Source organism: Corvus brachyrhynchos, unplaced genomic scaffold (assembly GCF_000691975.1).
Source record: "Corvus brachyrhynchos isolate BGI_N302 unplaced genomic scaffold, ASM69197v1 scaffold59, whole genome shotgun sequence".
Lineage (NCBI taxonomy): Eukaryota > Metazoa > Chordata > Aves > Passeriformes > Corvidae > Corvus > Corvus brachyrhynchos.
Genome location: NW_008246054.1, coordinates 3,142,744 through 3,164,443, shown reverse-complemented (window position 1 = coordinate 3,164,443; position 21,700 = coordinate 3,142,744). Strand labels below are relative to the sequence as shown.

The following is a 21,700-nucleotide window of genomic DNA, read 5'->3' as shown; positions in this document are numbered from 1 at the left end:
AGTGGGGATTTTTTTCCCCATTCCCCATTCCCCAACTTGTGGTTTTATGCCCATCAGGATGTACCAATTCAGGTGCACATGCATCCTGCATCCCAAAAATCCCATGAATCCACAGGGATCTGCACTGGCAAACACAAACACAGCTTGGAGACTGAGAAAGGTGAAGTCAAATTGTCTCAAACCCCTCCTTTTCAACAGCAGAAACCCATTTGCTGTTCCACCTTCAGTGGGATGTGTTTAACCAGAGCAAACTTGCAGCTCATTTCTTGCAAGGCTGCAGATGGAGATAGAGTGATCCATTAGGGAATGTTGGATTTCCCATTGAAGTTGGAACTGCTCCACGTTAGAGGGAGTTCAAGAAATTGTGTGGTGCGCCAAACCCCACAGCCAAGGTTTAGCTTCCTACAAGCAGCGTTCCGTGAACTGCACGAGCCTCCAGCTTGGGGAAAAAAAGAAGTGTCTGATTGGGTTTGTAGCCATAAATAACTTTCAGATCTTTCCTCCCTTACCAGAGCCCTGCTCTGCTGCACAAATCTTGATGGATTTTTAATTATACTTTTTCTTGACGTGCTAAAAGGAAGAAAAACTTAAAACACCCAAGCAAAGCATTATTCCTTTTAACAAAAAAAACCCAAAGTGGTGTTTTTTCTTGTGCTGGTGTGGATACTCATTTTTTTTTTTTTCAAGTTTCTATGGAAAATACAGACAGAAAAAAAGATTTTGTTGTGAATTTTGTCCCTGGGAACAGAACTTATAGGTAGAGACCACCAACCCCACCTACCAAATCAACACAGCAGAGGTTTGGGACCGTAAGATGCTCCCTGGTGAGCCAAAATCCAGAGGGCAGCAGCTGATATTTAATTAATGATATGTTTAAGAGCCTCACAGTTTGCAGAGATATAATTATCGACATCAGAGAAAGCAGAAATCATCACAATTAATGGTGATTTTTAATTTCTTCCCTCTAAACTTTCCCTATACCTTGTAACATCTGGGTTTCTCTCCCAAGGGAGCAGATGGAGTTCGTGGGTTGAAAGGCACCAAGGGGGAAAAGGTGAGTTCAGTTTGGGTTGAGTTTCTACAGTTTCTGGGCATTTTTGCAGGTGGATCCCACAGGACCTTCCCTGGAATGTTTTCTCCTGCACAAGGGGTTTTTCTTGGGAAAAAAGGGGGCCTGAGCACCCTTCCTTTATTCCTGCCCCTCCACAGCAATTCAGCAGCAAATTCAGCAGTTTTAGCTTGGCATCTCCCAAACTTTAAAACTTTCTGGGAACTGTGTCTTCACTGCCTCTCAGGGATCAGCTGTAGGAGGAGATGCATTATTAATTAATCTGCAATTAAACCTCCTTTTAATGAATGGCTGAAGGAAATATTGCAGTGTCCCGGAGGCTGCCTGCGAGCTGGGTGTAAAACCTCCTCCATGAGAATAAAACCAGTCCTACTTCAGAAATAATTGTGCTCCCAAGGTCTTGTTATTCATGTTGGGCCTGTTTGTGATGTTGGCTTGCAGGCAGGATGGGATGCAAGGCACATCTGGGGACACTGTAGGGGTCCCTTGGGGTTCTGGGTGGGTTTCCATGCCTCTTTGTGCTCTCCAAGGACTTGGAGAAGCCACTGGGGTGGGCAGTGTGGGGACCTCAGCTTGAGCAGGGGCTGAACAGTGAGGCTTGAGAAACTTTAATTCTTTTCCCCCCCCACCCCCCTATACCTTGGATGACTTTTCCCTTCTCCATTATTTAGGGTGAAGATGGTTTCCCTGGCTTCAAAGGTGACATGGGCATCAAAGGAGACCGGGTAAGAGTCTGGGATGGGATCCATCTGTGTCCAGCAGCTCCTGGCTGTTCCCAGCGTGGAACCATCTCCTGCTCCCCTGTGTGACAGAGTGACTCTGCTGGAGCTGGCAGTGCCACAGTCCATCTCACACCTCAATCCTGTCCACTCTCAAATTTCCCAATAATTCCCATAATTGTCCTGCAGTTGCCATCAGCCCTCAATTAAACACTTCCCAGGGCTTGCTTTGCACATCCAGCCACGGTTTGGGAAGTGGGAGGAGGGTGAAAGGGCTGCAATCAGAGCCAATGAAGGCAGTTTTTGTGGAGATGTTCCGTGTGTGGATGGGATAACAGCTGCAGGAAAAGATGGGTTTTGTGGGGATCAAACCCCAGAGCTTTGGTCCCACTCCACAGTTTAATCTCCCCTGAGCCTCCTGGTGAAGCCCAGCTTTCTCCCAGAGCTGTTCAAGCAGCTCCATGGAATATCTGCATGGAATATCTATGGGATCTGGGACCCGCCTGTCTAATTAACACTTACCTTGTAATTAACAGGGGGAAATTGGACCCCCCGGCCCTCGGGGTGAGGATGGGCCCGAAGGTCCCAAAGGTCGCTCTGGCCCCAATGGAGATCCAGGGCCTCTTGGGCCTGCTGGAGAGAAGGTGAGCCAAGGATGGGAATTCCATGTTTTACACTAAATCCCACTATTTTGGCTGTCGCAGGTGGGTGGAGAGCTGTGAGGGGACAGTTTTAGGGCAGAGGGAGGAAGAGGAGCTGTGAGAGTTTTGTGTGAAGGGCGGCCTGAGGGGTGTGGGTTTAGTGCAGCCACATCGAGGCTTTGGTCTCTTTGGGGTTATTTGTTTGGGTACAATGCCTTGAAAAAAAAGATCAGAGGGGAATAAATGGAGAAATTAAAAGTATCATGGACTCCAGTCTAATTTAAATAGAACCCCAACCATTCCCAATTAATCCTCAGCAGAGTCGCAGTGTTCACTCTGCATCTCCCCACTGGGAATCCCTCAGGGAGGGCAGAGGATGAACTCAGTGCCCCAAAGTTTAATTCCACCCAGGTTCCATCTGCTCCGCTCCTCCTTGCACTCAGCATCTCCCCTTTCTGCTGGCTCTGATGCTGCTCCTGAGGTCTAACACACTTCTCTTTGTATTTCAGGGAAAACTCGGCGTGCCAGGACTGCCTGGGTATCCGGGCAGGCAGGGCCCGAAGGTAATGGGGATGGGGAAGTTTGGGATGGGATGGGGGAGTTTGGGATGGGATGGAGAACCCAGGGACACAGCCAAGCTCAGCCCCTCTCATGGGACGAGGTCCCTCCTTCCCACCCATGCAGGACAAAAATAGGGATGGGCAAAAATAGCTCCCAGCCCTGAGCTGGTGGAATTCAGGGGCTGGTTGTGCATGGCTTCGGTCCTAAAGTGGTGGGAAGACCTGGAGAAGGGATGGGATGTGCAGGGATGGATACAGACAGGCTCCCTGGGAGCTTTCCTGCTGCTAAAAGGCATTATAGTCTTTCTCCTTGGATTAGGGTTTTTACCTTTCAGGATGGTGTTATCTAATTAATTAAGGAGAATTGCTAATGACTCAGGGTCTCCCTGAAATGAAAATAAAGCTGCCATTTGCATATTTGCAAACATCCTTTGTAGCTTATCTCCACGCCCACCTCCTTTTGGGCCATTTTCGAGGCGTTTTTTTAAATTAAAACCGTGAATTCCACTCCACAGACTTAGGCTACAGCCCGGTTTTCACATGCCCTGGAGGCTTTGGGAACTTCTGTTTTTGTTAACTTTTTCTTAAGAATCGTATTTCATTATTCATGTTCACTGCTTAAAAAAAAAAAAAAAACCAGCAAACCAACCCGGGCTTGTTTTATTCTGGAGACGTAATTATCTGCAAGAGATTGTTTCCTGCTTGTGGTGTGGATGGTTTGTTTTTTAATTTGCATTTTATATCTGGAGTAGGGTTGACGAGGGTGTTTTTTGCATTTTCTTGGACTAATTCATATTTTAAAAGCAGCAGCACCAATTCTCCAGGCACTGACATCAGAAAGGAACAAGCCAGGAGTTAAATTTCCATGTGCACCACAGTGACTTAGGAGCTAAAATCCCAAATCCTGCCTGGGCTCCCATCACATCCATGGGCTTGGGCCTTTGCAGTGACTGCTAATGAGGCGTGGATCTGGTTTGGTTGGTTTTTTTTTTTTTGTTTGTTTGTTTGGGGTTTTTTTGTTGGTTTTTTTTGGGGGTTTTTTTTGGGGTTTTTTTGTGTTTTTTTTGGAGGAAATTTAGTTTCTGAGGTCATCCCAGGCCTGAGTTGGTTTTGCTGTTTTTAGAGGGAGGTTTAAGGGACAAGGGCTGGGAGCTGCTGGGGTCACTCCAGGCTGGTGGGTGCTGGTGGGGATGGCCAGGGCTGCCCCTGGGTGTGTCCTGAGCCTCTCCCTCTCTGTTTGCTCTTTCCCAAGGGCTCCATCGGCTTCCCAGGATTTCCAGGAGCCAACGGAGAGAAGGGCACACGGGTAAGAGCTGTTTTGTCCATTGCTTCACTGATTTCTTTGCTCTCCAAAGCTCCTGGGGGATGTGGGCATCTCTCCACTGCTGCTCCAGAGGCTTTCCCACCTAGGAATTGCCCAAAAAGGCTCATCCCAGGATGGGGTTCCTGCTGCAGGACAGGAGGATGCTGGTGATAACACAGCCAGCAGCTCCCCAATTAAACCCTGGAAATTTTCCCCTCAGGATATTTTAAGAGACTCCTCTGAACCTGAATCCTTCCTGCACTGTCAGACTTTGCTCAGGGCACAAAGAGCTCTTTAATTAACAGTAATTATTAGAGATGGCTGGATCTGTTCAGAAGCAGCCAGAACCATTTTGAACCTAACTTGCAATTCTACGTGCATGGCTGAGAACACTCTGGCTGCTTTTAATAAGCTGCTCAAAATTCAGAGACACCCTGGAAATCAGGGGGTTTCATCCCCCAGCCTTGTCTCTCCCTCTCACCCCACCTCCACAGCCTTCTCTCAGAGTAGGAATTGTCTAAATATACTGACTTTTTTTTTAATCTGCTGCAGAACATGCTCAAATTAAGGGATTCAGAGTACAAACAAAGTCATTTTCTGCACCAGCTCCGGTCACAGTGACAAGAAGGGGGAGTGAGGACAGCAAGTGGAATTAGTTTCCTTTTTCCTCTCATTTAAATAGAAATGACTTCTAACAGACAGCTTTGAGAGGAGCCCAGGAAATACAAATCACTTTGCACTGTGTTAATATCGTGCCACTGCAGTTTGGGTTCTATCCATCCCCCTTTTTTATTACTTCATTTCATTTTGAACTAGAAATGCTCATCCTCATCCTTCCCTCTGCTCCGGCTGGGCAGGAGGAGGGAGGCCGGGAAATTCGGCCTGGAATTTCCTGGAGCCCTGGAATTACCTGGAATTACCACCTTCCTTCTCAAATCAACAGCAATAAAACCCCTGGGCTGGATTTTTGGGGGGTGTAGGAGAGCAGGGAGGGATGTGCTGCTTGGAACCCTCCACATCCATGGCTGATTTTATTCTGGGATGGAGTAAAATCCATCTGGGATGGGAAACCTTCCAGGGAGTGCAGAAGGTACCAGGAGCTGGCCATTTATGAGATTGGAACAAATCCTGACGGGGTTAGGCTTGAATTTTGGCATTATCCAGCCTGAAAGGGACTGGGGAAGGAGCAGATCTGATGGGGAAGGGCCCAGCTTCAGAACCAAGCCATGATAAGAGAAGAAAAGACAAAAAATCAGCACTTCAGTCACTTTTATTCCAAATTATCTTTGTGCCTTTAATGGAGGTAGTGAGGATATTTAGTTACACCCTTGGCATACCACACGTTTCTTCAGTTCAGGAATTAAAAAGGGGTATTTTACCTTTCAAACATTGATTTACTTCATGGCAATTTCTATTTTTAATTTTTTTTTTTTAAATTTTGAATGGGTGATTAGACCATTTCTACCATTTTTATACCCAGTCCACCAACCTGCACTCATTTTATCAGTGTAGACAGAGATTTTCATGGCCAAATCTTTCCACTAGCAACAGGAGCTCAGCTTGGAAACGTGAGAGTAGCAGCAGAAATGCTGATTTTCAGTAACAGCTTTGCTATCCATCTTTTTTTTTTTTTTCTTTTGCTCCCAAGTATCCCATTTGAAATAAGAGAAAAGCAATTTTATACAGAATTATGGGCTGAGCTGGGGTCCAAATGCAGACCCTCATCTTAATTTAAGCCTCGTTGAGTCAGATTTGATAAATCCCCCTCTGGTTCTCCTGAGACCACTCAAATTGCTGGGTTTATGAGTGTGTTCACATGGAGTCAAGAAAGAGAATTTCCAAGGTTTTCTCCTCCAGTTCATTGTGGAAGAACTCAATTTGCACCTAAAACAACCCCAAATCATTTGTTTGCCTTTTCTTTATCACCTTGTCACCATTAAGCTCTTCAACCCCCTGGCTGATGTGGCCAAAATCATGCAAATCCCACATTTCTCTCACAAAATGCAACTCAGCTTTTCTGTTTGTTATTTCAGAGCACAAAGAGTCTTCCCAAGCCCTTAAATAATCTTTTTAAAAAGTGAAAATCAAAGGTGGAAGGACAGGACCTGCACAGCAGCTGAATTTTGATGTTGCAGTGCTGAACTTCCCCAAACATGAAAGTTCAGCTTGTAACTGTTCAGTTGTACAAAAAAAGGCATGGAAAGGTAAAAGTGGGGAGGGGAAAAAGGGATGAAGATGATTAAAGGATGATCCTGAGCAAAGGCTGGGAAAATTGGGATTGTTGGAGAAGAGGAGCTGATTGTGGCCTCCCAGAACTTGAAGGGAACCTGCAGGAAAGATGGAGAGAAATTGTTTAAAAGAGCCTGGAATGACTTTGGACTGGGCTTGAAGCAACCTGGACTAGTGGAAAGTGTCCCTGCCCATGGGAATGTTTGGAATGAGCTGAGCTTTCAGGTCCCTTCCATCCCAAAGCAGTCTTTGATTCTGTGTCTGGTGCTTTTGGAGAATAACAACCCATTCAACCCCCTGAGAGCTGCTCATCACCGACCCCATCCTCAGCTCGAGGAGAGCTCAGGATCTTTTCAAGAGCTGCTCATGAAATCAGTAGTTAAACATGAATAAGAAATCTTATTGCCAGAGCTCAGAGGCCTCTGCCACGAGCAGGGGACAATAGATTTCCCTGCTTGCCCAGTCTGACAGAGCCTGGGGGGTGTGGAACTCCCCAAATCCACCCATTTCTTTGTGTGCCTCAAAAATAATCTGAATTTAGCTTCCTTCACGTCAGAATCTTTGTTTGAAAAATACAGGTCTGTGTACGTTTACAGGGAATATAGATTCTTTGCGACTGTACACGGGGCTGAATGCATGATTAATGACAGCAATAAGCAGGGGGAAATTTGGCTTAAAAATAGAATTGTGGAAGAAGGAGAGGAGTGTGGGGGGCTACCTGAGGGGAGGCAGCACCCCCTCCTCCCCACCTGCTCCCAATTTAGCCTCCCAGAGCTCAAAGAAAACCAGCTGGAGTACTTTAAAGGGAATTTTGTAATTAATTAAAAAAAGAAAAAAGGAAGATTTCATCAGAACGAATTTTAGCAGCTTGTAGAAAGTTGGTGGTAAAGTTTTCCTTCTCCTGTTTTATGTTCTGCTGGTTAATGAGTGTCAGAGCCGAGCCGGCAGCGCAGCGAGGTGATGGATTTGGGGCAGAAAGTGGCAAAGTGATATTTTAAGCAGCCAGTGTTCCTTCCATGGGATCGAGGCTTCCTCTCCCTTCCTTTCACAGGTGATTGGTGCCATTAATGGGCTGCAGGTCCAAAGGAGCAAAGTCAAACCCCTCAGCTTTTTTTTTAGCCATTTGATACCAGCTAAAACTGGGCTTTTAGGCCATTCCTTTTCTTTTAGGCACAGCTTAAAGTGCTGCCAGATTGAGGCCTCAGCAGCCTCTGCCTTCTCCATGTCAGGATTAATCCCAGTCCCCCATCCCGGGGAGCTGAGGGCAGCTGTCAGATCTCATGAGCTGCTGCCAAACAACGCCTGGAATTCCTTGTTTAGCTCCGAGTTAGGGAAGATCTGTAAATATGTAGGGCAGCCTAATTGGCCTTTGTGGTGGGAAGGAGCTGCTCCGAGCAGGAATCTGCTGCCGCTCCTTCCATATCCCGCTGCAGCACCTGGCAGCAGCAGGGTGAGGGTCCTGCCCTACATCAGTGGGGGGAAAAAGGGATTACAGGTTTTGGGGTGGTGGAGTTGAAGAGCCTTTCAGCTGGGTTTATGGGATATTGCATGGTCTGAGTGGGTGGCCTCATCTTTGAAAGCCTTTGTGGGGTTTTAAAGGACTCGGGATGCTGTTCCTGAAGAAATTCGCTCCCTCAGAGAACAGATGTTGTCTGGACATTGGGATCACTGTCCAGACCTGCCCAAGTGCTATAAATTCAAATAAATACAAGAACCAGGAGAGGAAAGTGAACCTGCTGCTGATCTTTTCATGGTAGATGAGAAGCAGAGAGGTTCTGAGGCAGTTTGTGTGTGACAGGCCCTGCTGCGGGTTCCTCTGCTATGGTGCTGGTTCCTAATCCCTTCTCCTTTTCCATTCCAGGGCACTCCTGGCAAACCAGGTCCAAGGGGGCAGCGTGGTCCGACGGTAACGAGCCAGTTCTTCATCCTTGTGCCTTTTCAAACCTTGTCACGGCCAGAGGGAAACTGGGATGTTCTTTGTGTCCTCACTGGGGGGTATCTGGCCTTCAGCAGCTGCAGCTAAGCCAGGGGGACGCAGATTTGGGGCTGGGTCTCAGCAGTGAACGTGGTTTAATCGTTTCTGATGACTTCTGCCACCCCTTGCTGCTTCTGGGATGATTTGTTGTCCCCATGTAGCTCAGGTGTTTGAGGTGCTTCGCCTGAGGCAGCAGAAAGGCCTCGAATGTCCCCTTTTGTGTCTTTTCAAGGGTCCACGTGGGGAAAGAGGCCCCAGGGGAAGCACTGGAAAACCTGGCCCGAAGGTAAGGCTTGGGGGGGCCTTTGGGGTCATGTTGGTGTAGAGAGCATCTGGTTCATCGCCCTCCATCTCCCTGCTTTCCTTTTCCATTGGATTTGGAAAGCTGAGCCCTGCTGAGGTTTATTCCCAGCTAAATGGCTCACAACCCAACTGCAGAACACGTGCACGGGTTCTGTAAATGTGTTGGCCCGGGAGTCAGCAGGACTTGAAGTGCATGCCCAGACTGAGGACCAGCACAACCCGCACACCAGCACAACCCTACAGCCCCCTAAACCTCCCCTAACCCCTTGGTTTTGGTGTTTAAATAGAGTTTTAAACCCCTTAGAGCCCTTAGGCTGTGTTGGGGGTGAGGGCCTGTGTTGCTGCTGGTCCCCAGAGCCACTTTGCCTTCCCACTGTTCACCCAGGATTGGTCACCAGCAAAATCTGGGATTTTTCTCCCAGCCAAGCCAGAGGCAGTGCCTGATTACCTGAGCACTGATCACCAGACTTGATGGAAGCAAAGCTTTAGTTGCAAGATGCTGTCACCACCGTGCTGCCAGATTTAAAAACGAATGTCTGGGCTTTGTGCTGGCAGGAATTTTTGATAAATCCCTCCTCTTTGGGGTGGCATTTATCTCTCTGAGGGAGGCCACTGTGTGGTGGAAATAGCCCAATCTCCCCTGGATTTTGATGAAGGGATGTGTGGGGAACAAGCAGCTGCTCGTTTGTCACTGGCTGCTGCTCCTGACACAGAATTATTATTAGAGAGGGCTGGGGGAGTTGCTGGGGTGTGGTGTCACCGTGGGCCTGGTGCCATCTGAAGCCTTTGCACACAGAAGATTTGGGTGTTTTTTAATGGTCTCTTGTTTTCCTTATTCCTAAAAGGGCAACTCTGGTGGTGACGGCCCCCCTGGTCCTCCTGGAGAGCGGGTAAGATGAGCTGGGGGGTAAAGCAGGACTCAGCTCAGTCCAGTGCTCTGGCAGCGGAGGTGGGGTTGCAGGCCTGAGGAGTTTTTGGCAAGGAGCATCCTCCTGGGTGCCCTTTTAGCAGAGAGGAGTGGGCAGGAGCCAGGAATGCAGCTCAGCAAAAGCAAAAAAGGAAAATTCTGGTTAGAAATCCAAGGTGAAAGTGCTGCTGGGGAGAGGCGTCCCCCAAGGCACCCACAGCCCTTAGGTCCCGTCTGAGCTCTCCAGGGAAGGCTCAGGTGGCACTTTGGGTGTCCTGTGGAAGCATCACTCGTGGGAGGAGGGAAAAGTCACCCCTGGGTGACTGCAGGCAGCCAGGGTCTGGTTTCTGGAGGATGTGGTTCTCGAGGACCTTGTGCTGCTCTCTCCAGATCACAGTTAGGTGGAAATACTGAAACAATGGGACTTTCATGATTTTAGCCTCAATTTCTGCTTTTGTTTTGTTCTTTTTGTAATTGTTTTCTACGAAATCCCCTAGCATTTGGCTTTCCAGATCTTTGTGCTCACCTGCTGCTCACACAGAGGTAATATCTCATATCAAGTGTTGCAGGTTCCTTAACCAAGTTCTCTGGCTTGTCTTTCATCCCAGGGACCACCAGGGCCTCAAGGACCGACTGGATTTCCTGGACCAAAAGGCCCCCCTGTAAGTAACTCAATTCCTAGGACATCCAAAGAAATAATCCAGTCTTTCCCACCCAGCCTGAGCTGATTCCCTGACAAGTGGTGACGTTCCCAATAAAAACGAGACATGCTGATAACAGCCCATGGCTTCAGATTTTAAATAGCCAAGTAAATTGCAGCTGATTATAAATGTTCATTTCCTACTGACTCAGGATCTCTGGGATCTTTCTTGGCTGCTTTGTGCTTTCTTGTCCCTCTGTGGATATGGAGGACAGCACATCCCTGCTGTCTCTGCAGTTACTGTACACTGGGGGGGGGGCCTCAGAAATGTTTTGGGAGTGATATCCTGAGTGTGGTGAGCAGCTCCTGCTCTGGACCTGTGAGATAAATCCTTTGGGAGATGTGTGGGAAAGGGGTGTAGCTTTTAGGGTTCTGAGCACCCCCATTTCCCTGTGAAATGGCTGGGAGCTGAGGCCAGCAGGGCTGATTCAATCCTTATCACAGTTTTTTTACTGAGCACTTGGTGATATTTTTGCCACAGGGTCCTCCTGGGAAGGATGGATTGCCTGGGCACCCTGGACAGAGAGGAGAAACTGTAAGTAGCCAGAAAATGTTGGGCAGATCGTGAGTCCTGAGCCTCATTTTGGTCTCTCCAAACCCTCCTGTGCCACTGGGGAGATGCAGCCCCACATTTGGATGGTTTGGATTCCCTGAGGGTCTGTGTCTCTCCAGCTGCCCGGGATGGTCTGTGAGGAGCAGCCCACTTTTCTTCACTGCCTTCCCCAGCAAATGAGCATAAAAAGGGCTTTGCACATTATGCATTTTTTCCCCTCAACTTACTACACAATTTAATTAACTTGCCTGCCATTTGCTAAGCCAGGCAATGCAAACACTGCTCAGCCCTGCACCAGATACTTATTTACATGCCATAGGACTGATTTTAAAACAAGGGGTTTGAGGTGGTTTTGAGCCTAGTCCTCAGGTCAAGATTAACTTAAAGGTGAAGAGTTTTTACCTGCCAGAGCCTGACTGACATTGAGCCTTCCTTCCTTGAGTTTTTCATGACATCCAAGGACACCTCCAGCCAAGGGGGAGGGAGCAGTGAAAACTTTGACAGCATTTGCTGTCATCAGCTTCTGAGACTGGAATAAAAAGCATCAACCTCCAAGTCTGCAGGAATGAATGGAGAATGGTCTTTTTAATTATTTTGGGGTCTGAAAGTTCTCCCTGATAGCTTTCCTCGGTTTGCCTCTCCCAGGAAACAGAATCTCTCTTAACCTGTGCCATCAACCTTGCAGAGATCACTTTCCCCTTCAGACCCAAGCAGCAGAAGTCCCTTTTTTGTCCCCTTTTCCCCGCAGAGTGACAAAAAGCAAAGAGAGAAACATAAAAATGAATTAAATACTCTTTCTACATTGGTAGCGTGGTCAGTGCAGTGTCTCTTCATGCAAGATTGAAATCTCTGTGCCAAACACCTCCTTTTCTTTAAGTTCCCACTCAGCAGCAAACAGGCACGCTGAGGTATTTGGCCATATTAGATTTGCAAAGATTGGCTCTAAAAAAGCCATGACAGATTCAAAAAACCCCGTGCCCAAGGCTCAAAGAGCACAAAAGGAAACCCCTTTCTTCAGGTTAATAAGGAAAGCCCTGCACAGAAATGGTCTAAATAGTTGTGTACGATAAGAGTTTCAATCGTACCTTCATTTCCTAAGGATATTTTGCCATTTCCCCATCAGTGACAGGATATTTTCTGATCTGCAGGCAGCCAGAGTAGCATGGAGGAGTTATTTTAGCATGACAGACTAGCGTTGGCATGGGATTTATCTGATCCTCTTTTGTGGCAACGAGAAAATAGCCCGTGAGCCCTAAATGCCATTTCTCAAGCCTGTCAGCAGGCTGGAGTAAAAACCATAATTAATGTGCTTTTTGAAGAGTAGCCTGGGAGAGCCAAACAATCGAAGTGCTGAGAGTTCCTTGTTGTCCCTCTTCAAAATGCCATTGGAAGGAGCTGTCATGGAGACTTCTCTGCTCGTCATCGTTTGGGGACAGACAGGGCTGTGATTCCTTTCAGATGTTGATGGAGGAGATAAAGCTTCACTCAGCCCCCACGGGTTGTGGTGCTGCCCCCGCGCTTCTGGGAGCTGAGCTCAGACAGAACTGAGCCTAAACCAGCACCAGAACGGGGAGCAGGATTAGGGAAATAGCTTTTAAGGATTGCTCAGCATGGAGAAACTCACACTGGTTTTTAATAGCCATTAATGACATTTTTAATAGGCATTTCCTCTATGGTTTTATGAGCATAACAGATTTATATATATATATCTATATGAGCAAACCACAACAGCCCCATCCAAACAGCAGGGCTTTGAGAATCCCTTCTTCTTCCTCTGTTTCACCCTTTAGAAATGTACAATTTTTGTACATTGTACAATGTACAATGTACATTTTTCCCACTTTCTGTTTGATTTCTTATTCCCTTTTCCTTCGGGTGCCCATGCTGGTCAGAGGCTTCACGGGAGGAGGAGCAGCTGGTCCAGTGTGACCCTCTCAGGAGGAGTCCTTGGCAGAAGTGTCACCTCTTTGTCTTTTCCCTTTCTCTAACAGGGTTTCCAAGGCAAGACTGGCCCTCCAGGCCCCCCTGGTGTCGTAGGCCCTCAGGTAAGAAGCAAATGCTCACCCCTGTACCAGCCCTCTGGTCTTTACTGGTTCAACTGGGACTCCTTTTCCAGGGAAGACAAAGCCTTGTCAGGTGGCTTTGAAATTCCTGAGGCAGGTGTGAAATCCCCTCATGGCCCCAGCTCACCTTGCTGAGGGGCGGGATGGGGTTTAGAAAAACCTAAATGAGGTGGTTCCTGTGAACTCAGCACAATCACCCTGGTGGAAAACCGGTGTAAGAGAGAGAGATTTGTGTAAAAAACACAACCCAGCTAAAAGACCTTAAGCAGACAGGGAGTTAAATGAGATCTCCCAGGGCTGTGCAGCTGCTGGTGGTCAGGGCAGAGCAAACATGATGCCGGAGTGCTCTTCCCTGTCACTGTGAGGAAAATCATCCCTCTTTAATCTGAAGTGCTGCCAGATTCTGTCAGGGCTGGGCTGGTTTCCTTTCAGTCACCAAGAGCTCTGTGCAATGTGGGAACAAGCACAACTTTCAGTGAGCCTACACTGAGTGCATGCTTTGGGTCGAGCCTTCTTCCCTGAACTGCTGGGGAGCAGCTCTTTAATTAGAAAGTAATTAATTTGTCCTCTTTAATGACAGCATAAAGTCCCTGATTTGTAAATTCCCTGATTAGGGGCAATTCCCTGGCGGCCCTGTCTGTCTTGTCAAGTGCAAATTAGGTTCTGTGGCAGTTTTGTGGGGCTCTGCTGGGCGCAGTTGCTGTGATCTGTGGCTGCTGAGTGAGCTCTGCGTGCTCTAAGTGCTCCCCTGCAGCAGGACATGAGTTACAGCCCTGTCCCCAAAGCCACCAGTGGGCAGGGACACCGTGGGTTTGTGCACGTGGCTTTTGTCTTCCTAAAAATGGGTGGCTGGGGAGCCCTCTGGCTGGGCCTAAGGTGACACTTGTCACCCTGAGTGCCCTCGGAGGGCACAAAGGCAGCCGGTAATTGCCACGGAGTACGAGCCTCATGCATTATTTATGCCCCATCCGAGGAGGAATCAGTAGGCTTGGAGAGTGCTTAGGAAGTTTTCAATTAAAAAGGAAAACCTAAGCATAATAGTTGGAGTGTTAACATCTCATTTGTGTAAAATTTGCTCTCACTCCAGAGGTTCCCAGTGCCTCCAGTCTGCCAAGTAAAAAGTTGACCATTTCCAAAACAAGGCTCCTGTAGATGCCAGAGGGGGAATCTCTCCAGGGATTGCTGGTGGCACTGAAAGGGCACCTCTCCCATCCCATTGCAGCCCAAAGGACTAACCTGATATCCTGCACTTTTTCCTTCCTCACTTGTTCTGCCAACACCCACCCCATGTTCTCTGACTGTTTTTTTCCAGGGTCCAACTGGTGAGACTGGGCCCATGGGTGAGCGGGGGCATCCAGGCCCTCCGGGTCCCCCGGGTGAACAAGGCCTTCCTGGCCTCACTGGAAAAGAAGGGACCAAGGTAGGGACTGCAATTCACCCTCCTTGCTGCCTGTCCCTCCCTGGAGATGCAGAGGATGATTCAGAAAAGAAATGAAGCTTCTGCCTCATCCCAGCTGGAGCCTGGCGAGATGAGCTGGGCCTCCATGGAATGTGCAGATCCTCAGCTTTTTGTCCCTGTCCTTGCAGGGGGATCCCGGTCCCGCCGGCCTCCCAGGGAAGGACGGTCCCCCTGGACTGAGAGGATTCCCTGGAGAGCGAGGCCTCCCCGGCCCCATTGTGAGTAGAGGCTGCTGGCTCTCTCCAGCTGGAGGATTCCCAGCTGGTCCAGTTGGCCAGCCCCCACTCCCCAAATGACTTTGTTTTCCTCTCTCCAGGGTTCTCCAGGGCTGAAAGGCAACGAAGGTCCCCCAGGCCCTCCAGGCCCAGCCGTGAGTATCCCTGTCTTTGCAGGCACCACCATTTACAAGCTTGGCAGAGCCAGGCGAGGGTTAGTCACAGCTCCAGGCTTTATCCCGATTTTCCTGACGACTCCCTGGATGTTCCTTTATTTTACAAGCCATGCATGTAACAACTCCGTAATTTTGTGGGGTCAGCTGTGGGCGTACGTGACAGGCTGAGGCAACTGCAGGGGCTTCAGGACATCCAGGATTTTGCTTCTAATCCACCTGCTTTCCCTCTGGAAGTTGTCTCCACTTGAGATCCATGCTCAGGGCCACCCTCCTGGAAGGAAACATTCATCATCCAACCCTCCCTGCTGGCTGTGAAGTGGCTCATGCTCTTGTTCCAGGCTGTTGATGTGTCCCCAGGAACTGAGTTCTCTGCACCATCCAGAGAAGAATCCAGCCCTTCCAGAGATTTTAATTAAAAAAAAACAATCTGCAGGGCCCCTCAGGCTGGTGGTACCAGCTCTTCACATGGCAGTTATCCCATCAGACATGCACAAACACGGATGAGGAGCTTGGATTTCTTTCTGTCTGGGCATGGGTGAAGCTTGATACTGCAATTAATGCTCCTTTCCTCCTCCTCCCAACAGGGCTCTCCTGGGGAGCGTGGTCCTGCAGGATCAGCTGGCCCTATAGGACTGCCAGGGAGACCTGGCCCTCAGGGACCTCCAGGACCTGCGGGTGAAAAGGGAGCTCCAGTAAGTACCAGTGTAAAAGATGAATAGTTGTGGGACAGCTGGAGATGTGTACAGTAGGGAGCTGAGCATGGAACCAGTCCCTGTGGAGGTGTATGAAGGATTTAAATCCCAAAAAAAGGAATTCAATTAGGAAGGAATTCAATTAAAAAGGAATTTTCTCATCTTGAGCACATCAAACCACTGTCATGCTGTGGTTTGATGTGCTCAAGATGAGAAAATGCCATGAGAATGTCAGCTGCTCAGGTGCCCCATTGGTGACACCCCTGCTATCAAGCATGGCCATGACCCCAGGGACCGAGGTGTCCTCAGGCAACGAGAAGAGCTGGGGGCTGGACAGGTGACAAACAGCCTGTGTCACCTCCTGGTGACAGACAGCCAAAGGCCAGGCCTGTGGGCAGAGAACTGAGCCAGCCCCATCAGCAAAACCAGCCAGTGGTGGCTTTGGTGATGTCAGGCTGCTCTGGTGGAGGTTGATTTTTATCAAAAACGTGTATCAGCCGCGTTTGCTGGTTTGTTAGAAAGTCCAGCAGCTAATCCAGAGGCGAGAATTTCCTGGTGAATCAGCTTGAGGAACATCTGTCCTGCTGAGTACCTACACCATGTGTCAGTCAGGGGCGGCATGAATAGGCAATTTACGTGGCATCTAATTACTGAGGGGAGAGCACCCAGGGTTCGGATGCAATTCAATTACATACGAGGGAACTGGAAAATATTCACTGTTCAGTTCCTGTAAACAAATTTGATTGAAGGCTCCTGCTCAAAGGAGTGCCAGTAGGTGCTGAAGCAGAGATTGTTTTATTCACTTCAGGTGGTTTTATTTGTCCAGAATCTCAAGGAGGGAGCTCGAGGCCTCCTGAGAACCTCCTTTAGTTGGGGGTCAGCCAGGGAGGGAGCAGCAGTGAGTGTTGGGGCAGCCAGGACCAGGATCAGCAAAAACTGGCTCGTGGGAGTAAAAATTACTTGGGGTCTTGTTTGTCATCCAGACAGAGATGGCAAAGGGTTCAGATTAAATCAGATTATGTTGCTGTAGCAGTGAAATTGCAGCTGTGATCTGGATATTCACTGTTTACGTTTGTTTGTTCTTTTCATTATCCCTCAAGACAGAAGTTTTGTCTCCTTTCAGACAAGGAGCACAGATGAAATACCAGCTGGAACCGGCTTTCTGTTCCTGCCCGTGCAGCCAGGAGTTATTAGCAGCTGAATAAAACCTTAATGGGCTGTAATGGGTCGATTGGAGAGCTCTGTGTGTGACCTGCCTGTTTTTCTGCTTCCAGGGGGAGAAGGGTCCCCAAGGACCGGCTGGCCGGGATGGCATCCAGGGCCCCGTGGGACTGCCGGGCCCAGCAGGTCCTGTTGGACCTCCTGGAGAGGATGGAGATAAGGTGGGGACAGCTCCTGCTGCGTGGGGTCACTCTGGGAAGGAACTGGGCCACATTGGCCCCATGATGCATCCCACAGTTGGGTGGGACGTGCTTCCAGAGGAGGTTTTATGGAGCTCACAGTCCCGTGGGATGAGCAGCAGCAGACGGGGCTGCGTGTGTTCTTCCAGCCACATCATTCCCTGAAATCCAGTTTGCCTCCCCCAAGCCTGTAGCAGGTGCCTGCCCACAGATTCCCAGCCTCTCCAAATTAATTACCTTTGCCCACTCTCTCATTAAGCCCCTCTGGAGTGGAGGATTCCCAGGAAACATCAGCTGGGACAAATCCCTCGTGGCTGCTAAAAGGGTCTGCAAAATGCAGCTTCCTGCATCGTGTGGCAGCCTCGGAATTGTAGGATGGAACAGGGTTTGGTTGCACCTGGAATGTCCAAATCTCTGGCAGTATTCAGCACACTGGGGTGTTCCTGTGGGATTTGGCATCTTTGGGATGAGGATGCAGACACACAGGGCTGTTGCTGGGATGTTGAGATGTGGGGGTGGTGTGGAATTAACGTTGTCCCTTTGTTCCTGGCAGGGTGAGATCGGGGAGCCTGGGCAGAAGGGCAGCAAAGGTGACAAGGGGGAGCAGGTGAGTGGAGGGGACTCTGCTGTAGCTGCATCTCTTGGGTGTGGTTTGTTGTGGGACTTGCTGGAAATAGAAAATGATATGAATTTAATTTCTTTTTAATGTTGATTCATCTTCTGTGCTTCATCAAATACCCACATGATGTAAAAAAAGAGTGAGTGCCTCAAGTGGGAGCCTCCAGCTCCCAGGAACACTGAGATATTTCCACATCACCCACTTAGCATAGAAATATCTGTGAAACATGAGCAGTGCTGCCATCAAAGTTGGGTCTTTGGCTGAAGTTCTGATTTAGTTGAAGATGTCCCTGCTCATGACAGAGGGATTGGAGCAGGAGATCTTTAAAGGTCCTTTCCTACCCAAACCATCCTGTGATTCTGTGGTAAATCCAGTTCCACAGCCTTTATGTGCTGCCCAGAGCCTGAGGAACAAGAGTTACCCGTGAGTGGTTAGAGCTGAGTGCTGGGACATGGCTGTGCTGCAGCAAAGATGTGTTCAGATGTGCCTGCTCTCCATTGGCACGAGGGCTGAGGAATGCTGGGGCGTCCAGGGAGACCTGACCCTGTTCTCCCTCTCTCTTTTGGGAATTAATGCAGTTCATGGAGAATGTGTTGAAGGAATTCACCTTTTCCAGGTGAATTTGTCACTCTGCTCCTAACACTGACTTGACATTTCTTTTTTGTGACAGGGTCCCCCAGGCCCCACCGGCCCACAGGGTCCGATTGGTCAGCCTGGCCCAGCTGTGAGTATTGCCCCCTATTAGCAGAAATCCCCTTTTTTTCCCCCAAAAAGCCTCCTGGGAAGCACTGGAATGATCCTGCCTGGTACTGCTGCTGCCCAACACAAGCCGGGCATCGTCTCTGGGTGCAGCAGGGGGTGGTGGGATGGGGTTTGTGTGACCCCATGTGTGAGCTGGGCTCATCAGACCCTCTCCTTGTAGGGAGCTGATGGAGAGCCCGGGCCCCGAGGACAGCAAGGCCTCTTTGGTCAGAAAGGTGACGAAGGACCCCGAGGTTTCCCTGGCCCCCCCGGCCCCGTGGGCTTGCAGGTAATTGGCAGCATCCAGCGAGGGCTTAGCTGGGGCTCACCTGAGATGTTCACAGCTAAAACTCCTCCTCTCCACCTCCACAGGGCCTGCCTGGACCACCTGGGGAGAAGGGAGAAACAGGTGACGTTGGGCAGATGGTAAGGGGCTTCCCTATTTCTTTTTTCCTCACTGAAATTGCTCTGAGAAAGGCGTCTGAAATTTGTCCCCCCTTTCTCACAGGGTCCACCAGGCCCACCAGGACCCAGAGGTCCATCTGGGCCACCAGGAGCAGATGGTCCACAGGGCCCTCCTGGGGGAATAGGAAATCCTGGTGCAGTAGGAGAGAAGGTAAAGCACCCGCAGAAGCCTGAAGCAGGAGCTTGCTGCAGCACTCGTGCAGTGGCTTTGCTGTGCCAGCAGAAAACTCATCCCCCTGCAGAAATGTGAATATTTCCATCCTCTTTTTCCCTGTGCAGGGTGAACCTGGGGAATCTGGTGAGCCTGGTCTCCCTGGCGAGGTTGGTCTCCCGGTAAGTGCCCCCTGGGAGCGGCGTGGATGTGCTGGAGAGCTGTGGATGTGGAGGGACAGCAGGGGCTGAGCCAGCCCTGTCCTGGATTTGGGTATTGATGACACATTGCCACGTTCCTGGGTATTTATAGGATCACGTTTAGTCACCCAATCTGGGCTACCCACGACTGAACACCATGAACACCACTCAGTCCTTGTGGGAAGGGACTGTTAAATCATGTCCTTGTGTTTGGAGACACAAATAGAGCTTCTTGCTCAGAATTGATTAAAGGATAATTAGAGATCTGTAAGGTTCTGGGGTTTTTTTTTCCTGGATAATAAAAGCTTTTTTCCTTTACAGGGCCCTAAAGGTGAAAGAGGTGAAAAGGGGGAAGCAGGTCCCTCTGGTGCTGCTGGTCCACCTGGCCCCAAAGGCCCACCAGGTGATGATGGCCCCAAAGGCAGCCCTGTAAGTACCTCTTTAGTCTTTCCTTACCTTGCCCAGCAGAGATTTCTGCATGAAAAGACATTTTCAAGAGATATCTGTGGAAATCTGAAATAGTTTCCCAGCTGCAGAATTGTTCCTCTGGTGATCCATGATCTCAGCCCCCTTCTTTAGGCTGCTGATGAGGGACAGACCCCACTGTACCATACTGCCCAGAAATACTGGGAATTGTCAGTGCTTTTTGCAGGCTAAGGAATCTCACCCCATAGTGAGGAGCTGCAGCAGGGTTGCTTTGTGTTTAAGGCTTTCCAAGGTCTTCTGCACCAGAGCAGAGCTTCCAAAACAGGATCAAGGAGATCTCTTGGATTTGGCAACTGTACCTTTACACCCAGGCCACAAATTTCTATAGCTCTGGTGGAGCCAGTGGAGCTCTGCTGATTTACACCAGGTGACAGTGATATAGAGTTTATCTTGCAGGCTCCTCTGATGCCTGAAATTGATGGTGAGATGAGGCAGGATGGCAGAAAGCAGCAGGAGTTTAGTCATCCCTCCTAACAGATGGGATTTGGGATATCTGTGATGGGTTGCAGGCTGTGCCTGGAATCATGTGAAGCACCCGACAGACATTGTATGGGGAAGAATGGTGAAGTGTTTCAGTCATTAAATGCTCTGAGAGGCTCCTCTTGTGAAAAATATCACACATTTGCAAAGCAAAACTTTCCAATCTGCACATTCCCAAAGCTGGGAGGATTCTGCTGTCACCAGGCTGATGGATTTCTGAAAAGCTGGGATGGAAGTCCCAGTGTTGCCTTTGGAGCTCTGGTAGTCAGGATGGACTGGCTGGGACAGGCTGAAAACATGGCAGCTGCAAAGATGGGATGTGATGTGGGGTTGTGTTTGTAGGAATTGGGATTTTACTCTGTAGGATGACTCCTCATGTTGTCACTGGTGCTCTCCAGGTGCAGCACCTCTGACTTGCGACTATTCCTCTCTCTTTGCAGGGTCCTGTTGGTTTCCCTGGTGACCCTGGTCCTCCTGGAGAGCCTGGCCCAGCTGTAAGTGTTGGTCTCACAGAGCTTCCTCCTCCTGCTGTGGTGAAACTGAGCTGTGCTGCTCATTCCCCTGACATTTCCTCTGCTCAACTCCATTCACACCCTCAAAACACCTCCTTGTTCCTTTTTGCCTCCGTTTTAGGGTCAAGATGGTCCCCCTGGTGACAAAGGTGATGATGGTGAACCTGGACAGACTGTGAGTACCTGGAGAGATGAGAGCTGTTCCCCACAGTGCCTGTGGCTCCGTGTCAGCTCCAGGGACTCTGAGCCTCTCATTCCCCCCAGAATTCCCAATGGGAATTGCCCACTGAGGATCTCATTCCCTCCTGTCTGTGTCATCCATCCATCCATGGACCCATCCCTCCCTCCACCACCCCATCCATCCCCCATCCAGACTTAGCACCACATCCCAAAAGCATAAATTATCTCCTGGAAAAGCACCATCCAAGCCTTTGATTTTAGCTTTTCCCTGCCTTCTGCCATTCTGTGGTGGGAAGGGCTAAAACAGGATCCCACCTGCACCCCGAGGAGGTGTTGGCTGGGAGCTCTCCCACACCCGGGCTCAGCACAAACTCCAGAGCCTGACTCAGGTTTTCCTGCTCGTTCCCACATCCCATGGTGCACTCATGGCTTGTTCCCCTCCCCTCTCTCCCTGCAGGGTTCCCCCGGGCCCACGGGAGAGCCAGGCCCCTCTGGACCCCCAGGGAAAAGGGTGAGTTGGTTTTTTTAGGAGTATTTTTCCAAGTGCATTTCTATTACCTTCTTAAAACTCGTGTTGTTACTAGTTTTTTTAGGAGTATTTTTCCAAGTGCATTTCTGTTACCTTCTTAAAACTTGTGTTGTTACTGAGCCTACAATAAATGCTGTGTAAATACTGTGTAAAATATGTGATAATTAAAAAAAGTAAAATGGTGCACCACCCACAGCCTTTGGAAATTGATGGGAAGCTGCCAGGTGGATCCCATAATTTTTTTTTTTTTTTAAAGTTGTTAACAGCCCAAAGAAAACCCAACGAAGGGATGCTCCTGCTCTTCCTGCCTTGCTGGCAGAACCCAGGGATTCATTTAGCAAGGAGCTAATTTCAAAAGCTTCTCAGAGATATT

At 49.2% G+C, this 21,700-nt stretch overlaps 1 protein-coding gene across 1 annotated transcript in view; it reads left to right on the top strand.

Annotated features, from left to right (window-relative positions):
• Window positions 1-21,700, top strand: part of COL5A1 (collagen type V alpha 1 chain) — a 105,880-nt gene that overhangs the window by 67,062 nt on the left and 17,118 nt on the right. The window contains exons 28-53 of the mRNA XM_008642319.2: window positions 1,010-1,054; window positions 1,741-1,794; window positions 2,325-2,432; window positions 2,939-2,992; window positions 4,242-4,295; window positions 8,383-8,427; window positions 8,729-8,782; window positions 9,645-9,689; window positions 10,315-10,368; window positions 10,888-10,941; window positions 12,951-13,004; window positions 14,335-14,442; window positions 14,610-14,699; window positions 14,798-14,851; window positions 15,457-15,564; window positions 16,839-16,946; window positions 17,518-17,571; window positions 18,254-18,307; window positions 18,506-18,613; window positions 18,697-18,750; window positions 18,833-18,940; window positions 19,069-19,122; window positions 19,462-19,569; window positions 20,547-20,600; window positions 20,740-20,793; window positions 21,256-21,309. Coding sequence (XP_008640541.1) covers window positions 1,010-1,054; window positions 1,741-1,794; window positions 2,325-2,432; window positions 2,939-2,992; window positions 4,242-4,295; window positions 8,383-8,427; window positions 8,729-8,782; window positions 9,645-9,689; window positions 10,315-10,368; window positions 10,888-10,941; window positions 12,951-13,004; window positions 14,335-14,442; window positions 14,610-14,699; window positions 14,798-14,851; window positions 15,457-15,564; window positions 16,839-16,946; window positions 17,518-17,571; window positions 18,254-18,307; window positions 18,506-18,613; window positions 18,697-18,750; window positions 18,833-18,940; window positions 19,069-19,122; window positions 19,462-19,569; window positions 20,547-20,600; window positions 20,740-20,793; window positions 21,256-21,309 — 1,791 coding nt within the window. The remainder of the gene's footprint in view (window positions 1-1,009; window positions 1,055-1,740; window positions 1,795-2,324; window positions 2,433-2,938; window positions 2,993-4,241; window positions 4,296-8,382; window positions 8,428-8,728; window positions 8,783-9,644; window positions 9,690-10,314; window positions 10,369-10,887; window positions 10,942-12,950; window positions 13,005-14,334; window positions 14,443-14,609; window positions 14,700-14,797; window positions 14,852-15,456; window positions 15,565-16,838; window positions 16,947-17,517; window positions 17,572-18,253; window positions 18,308-18,505; window positions 18,614-18,696; window positions 18,751-18,832; window positions 18,941-19,068; window positions 19,123-19,461; window positions 19,570-20,546; window positions 20,601-20,739; window positions 20,794-21,255; window positions 21,310-21,700) is intronic.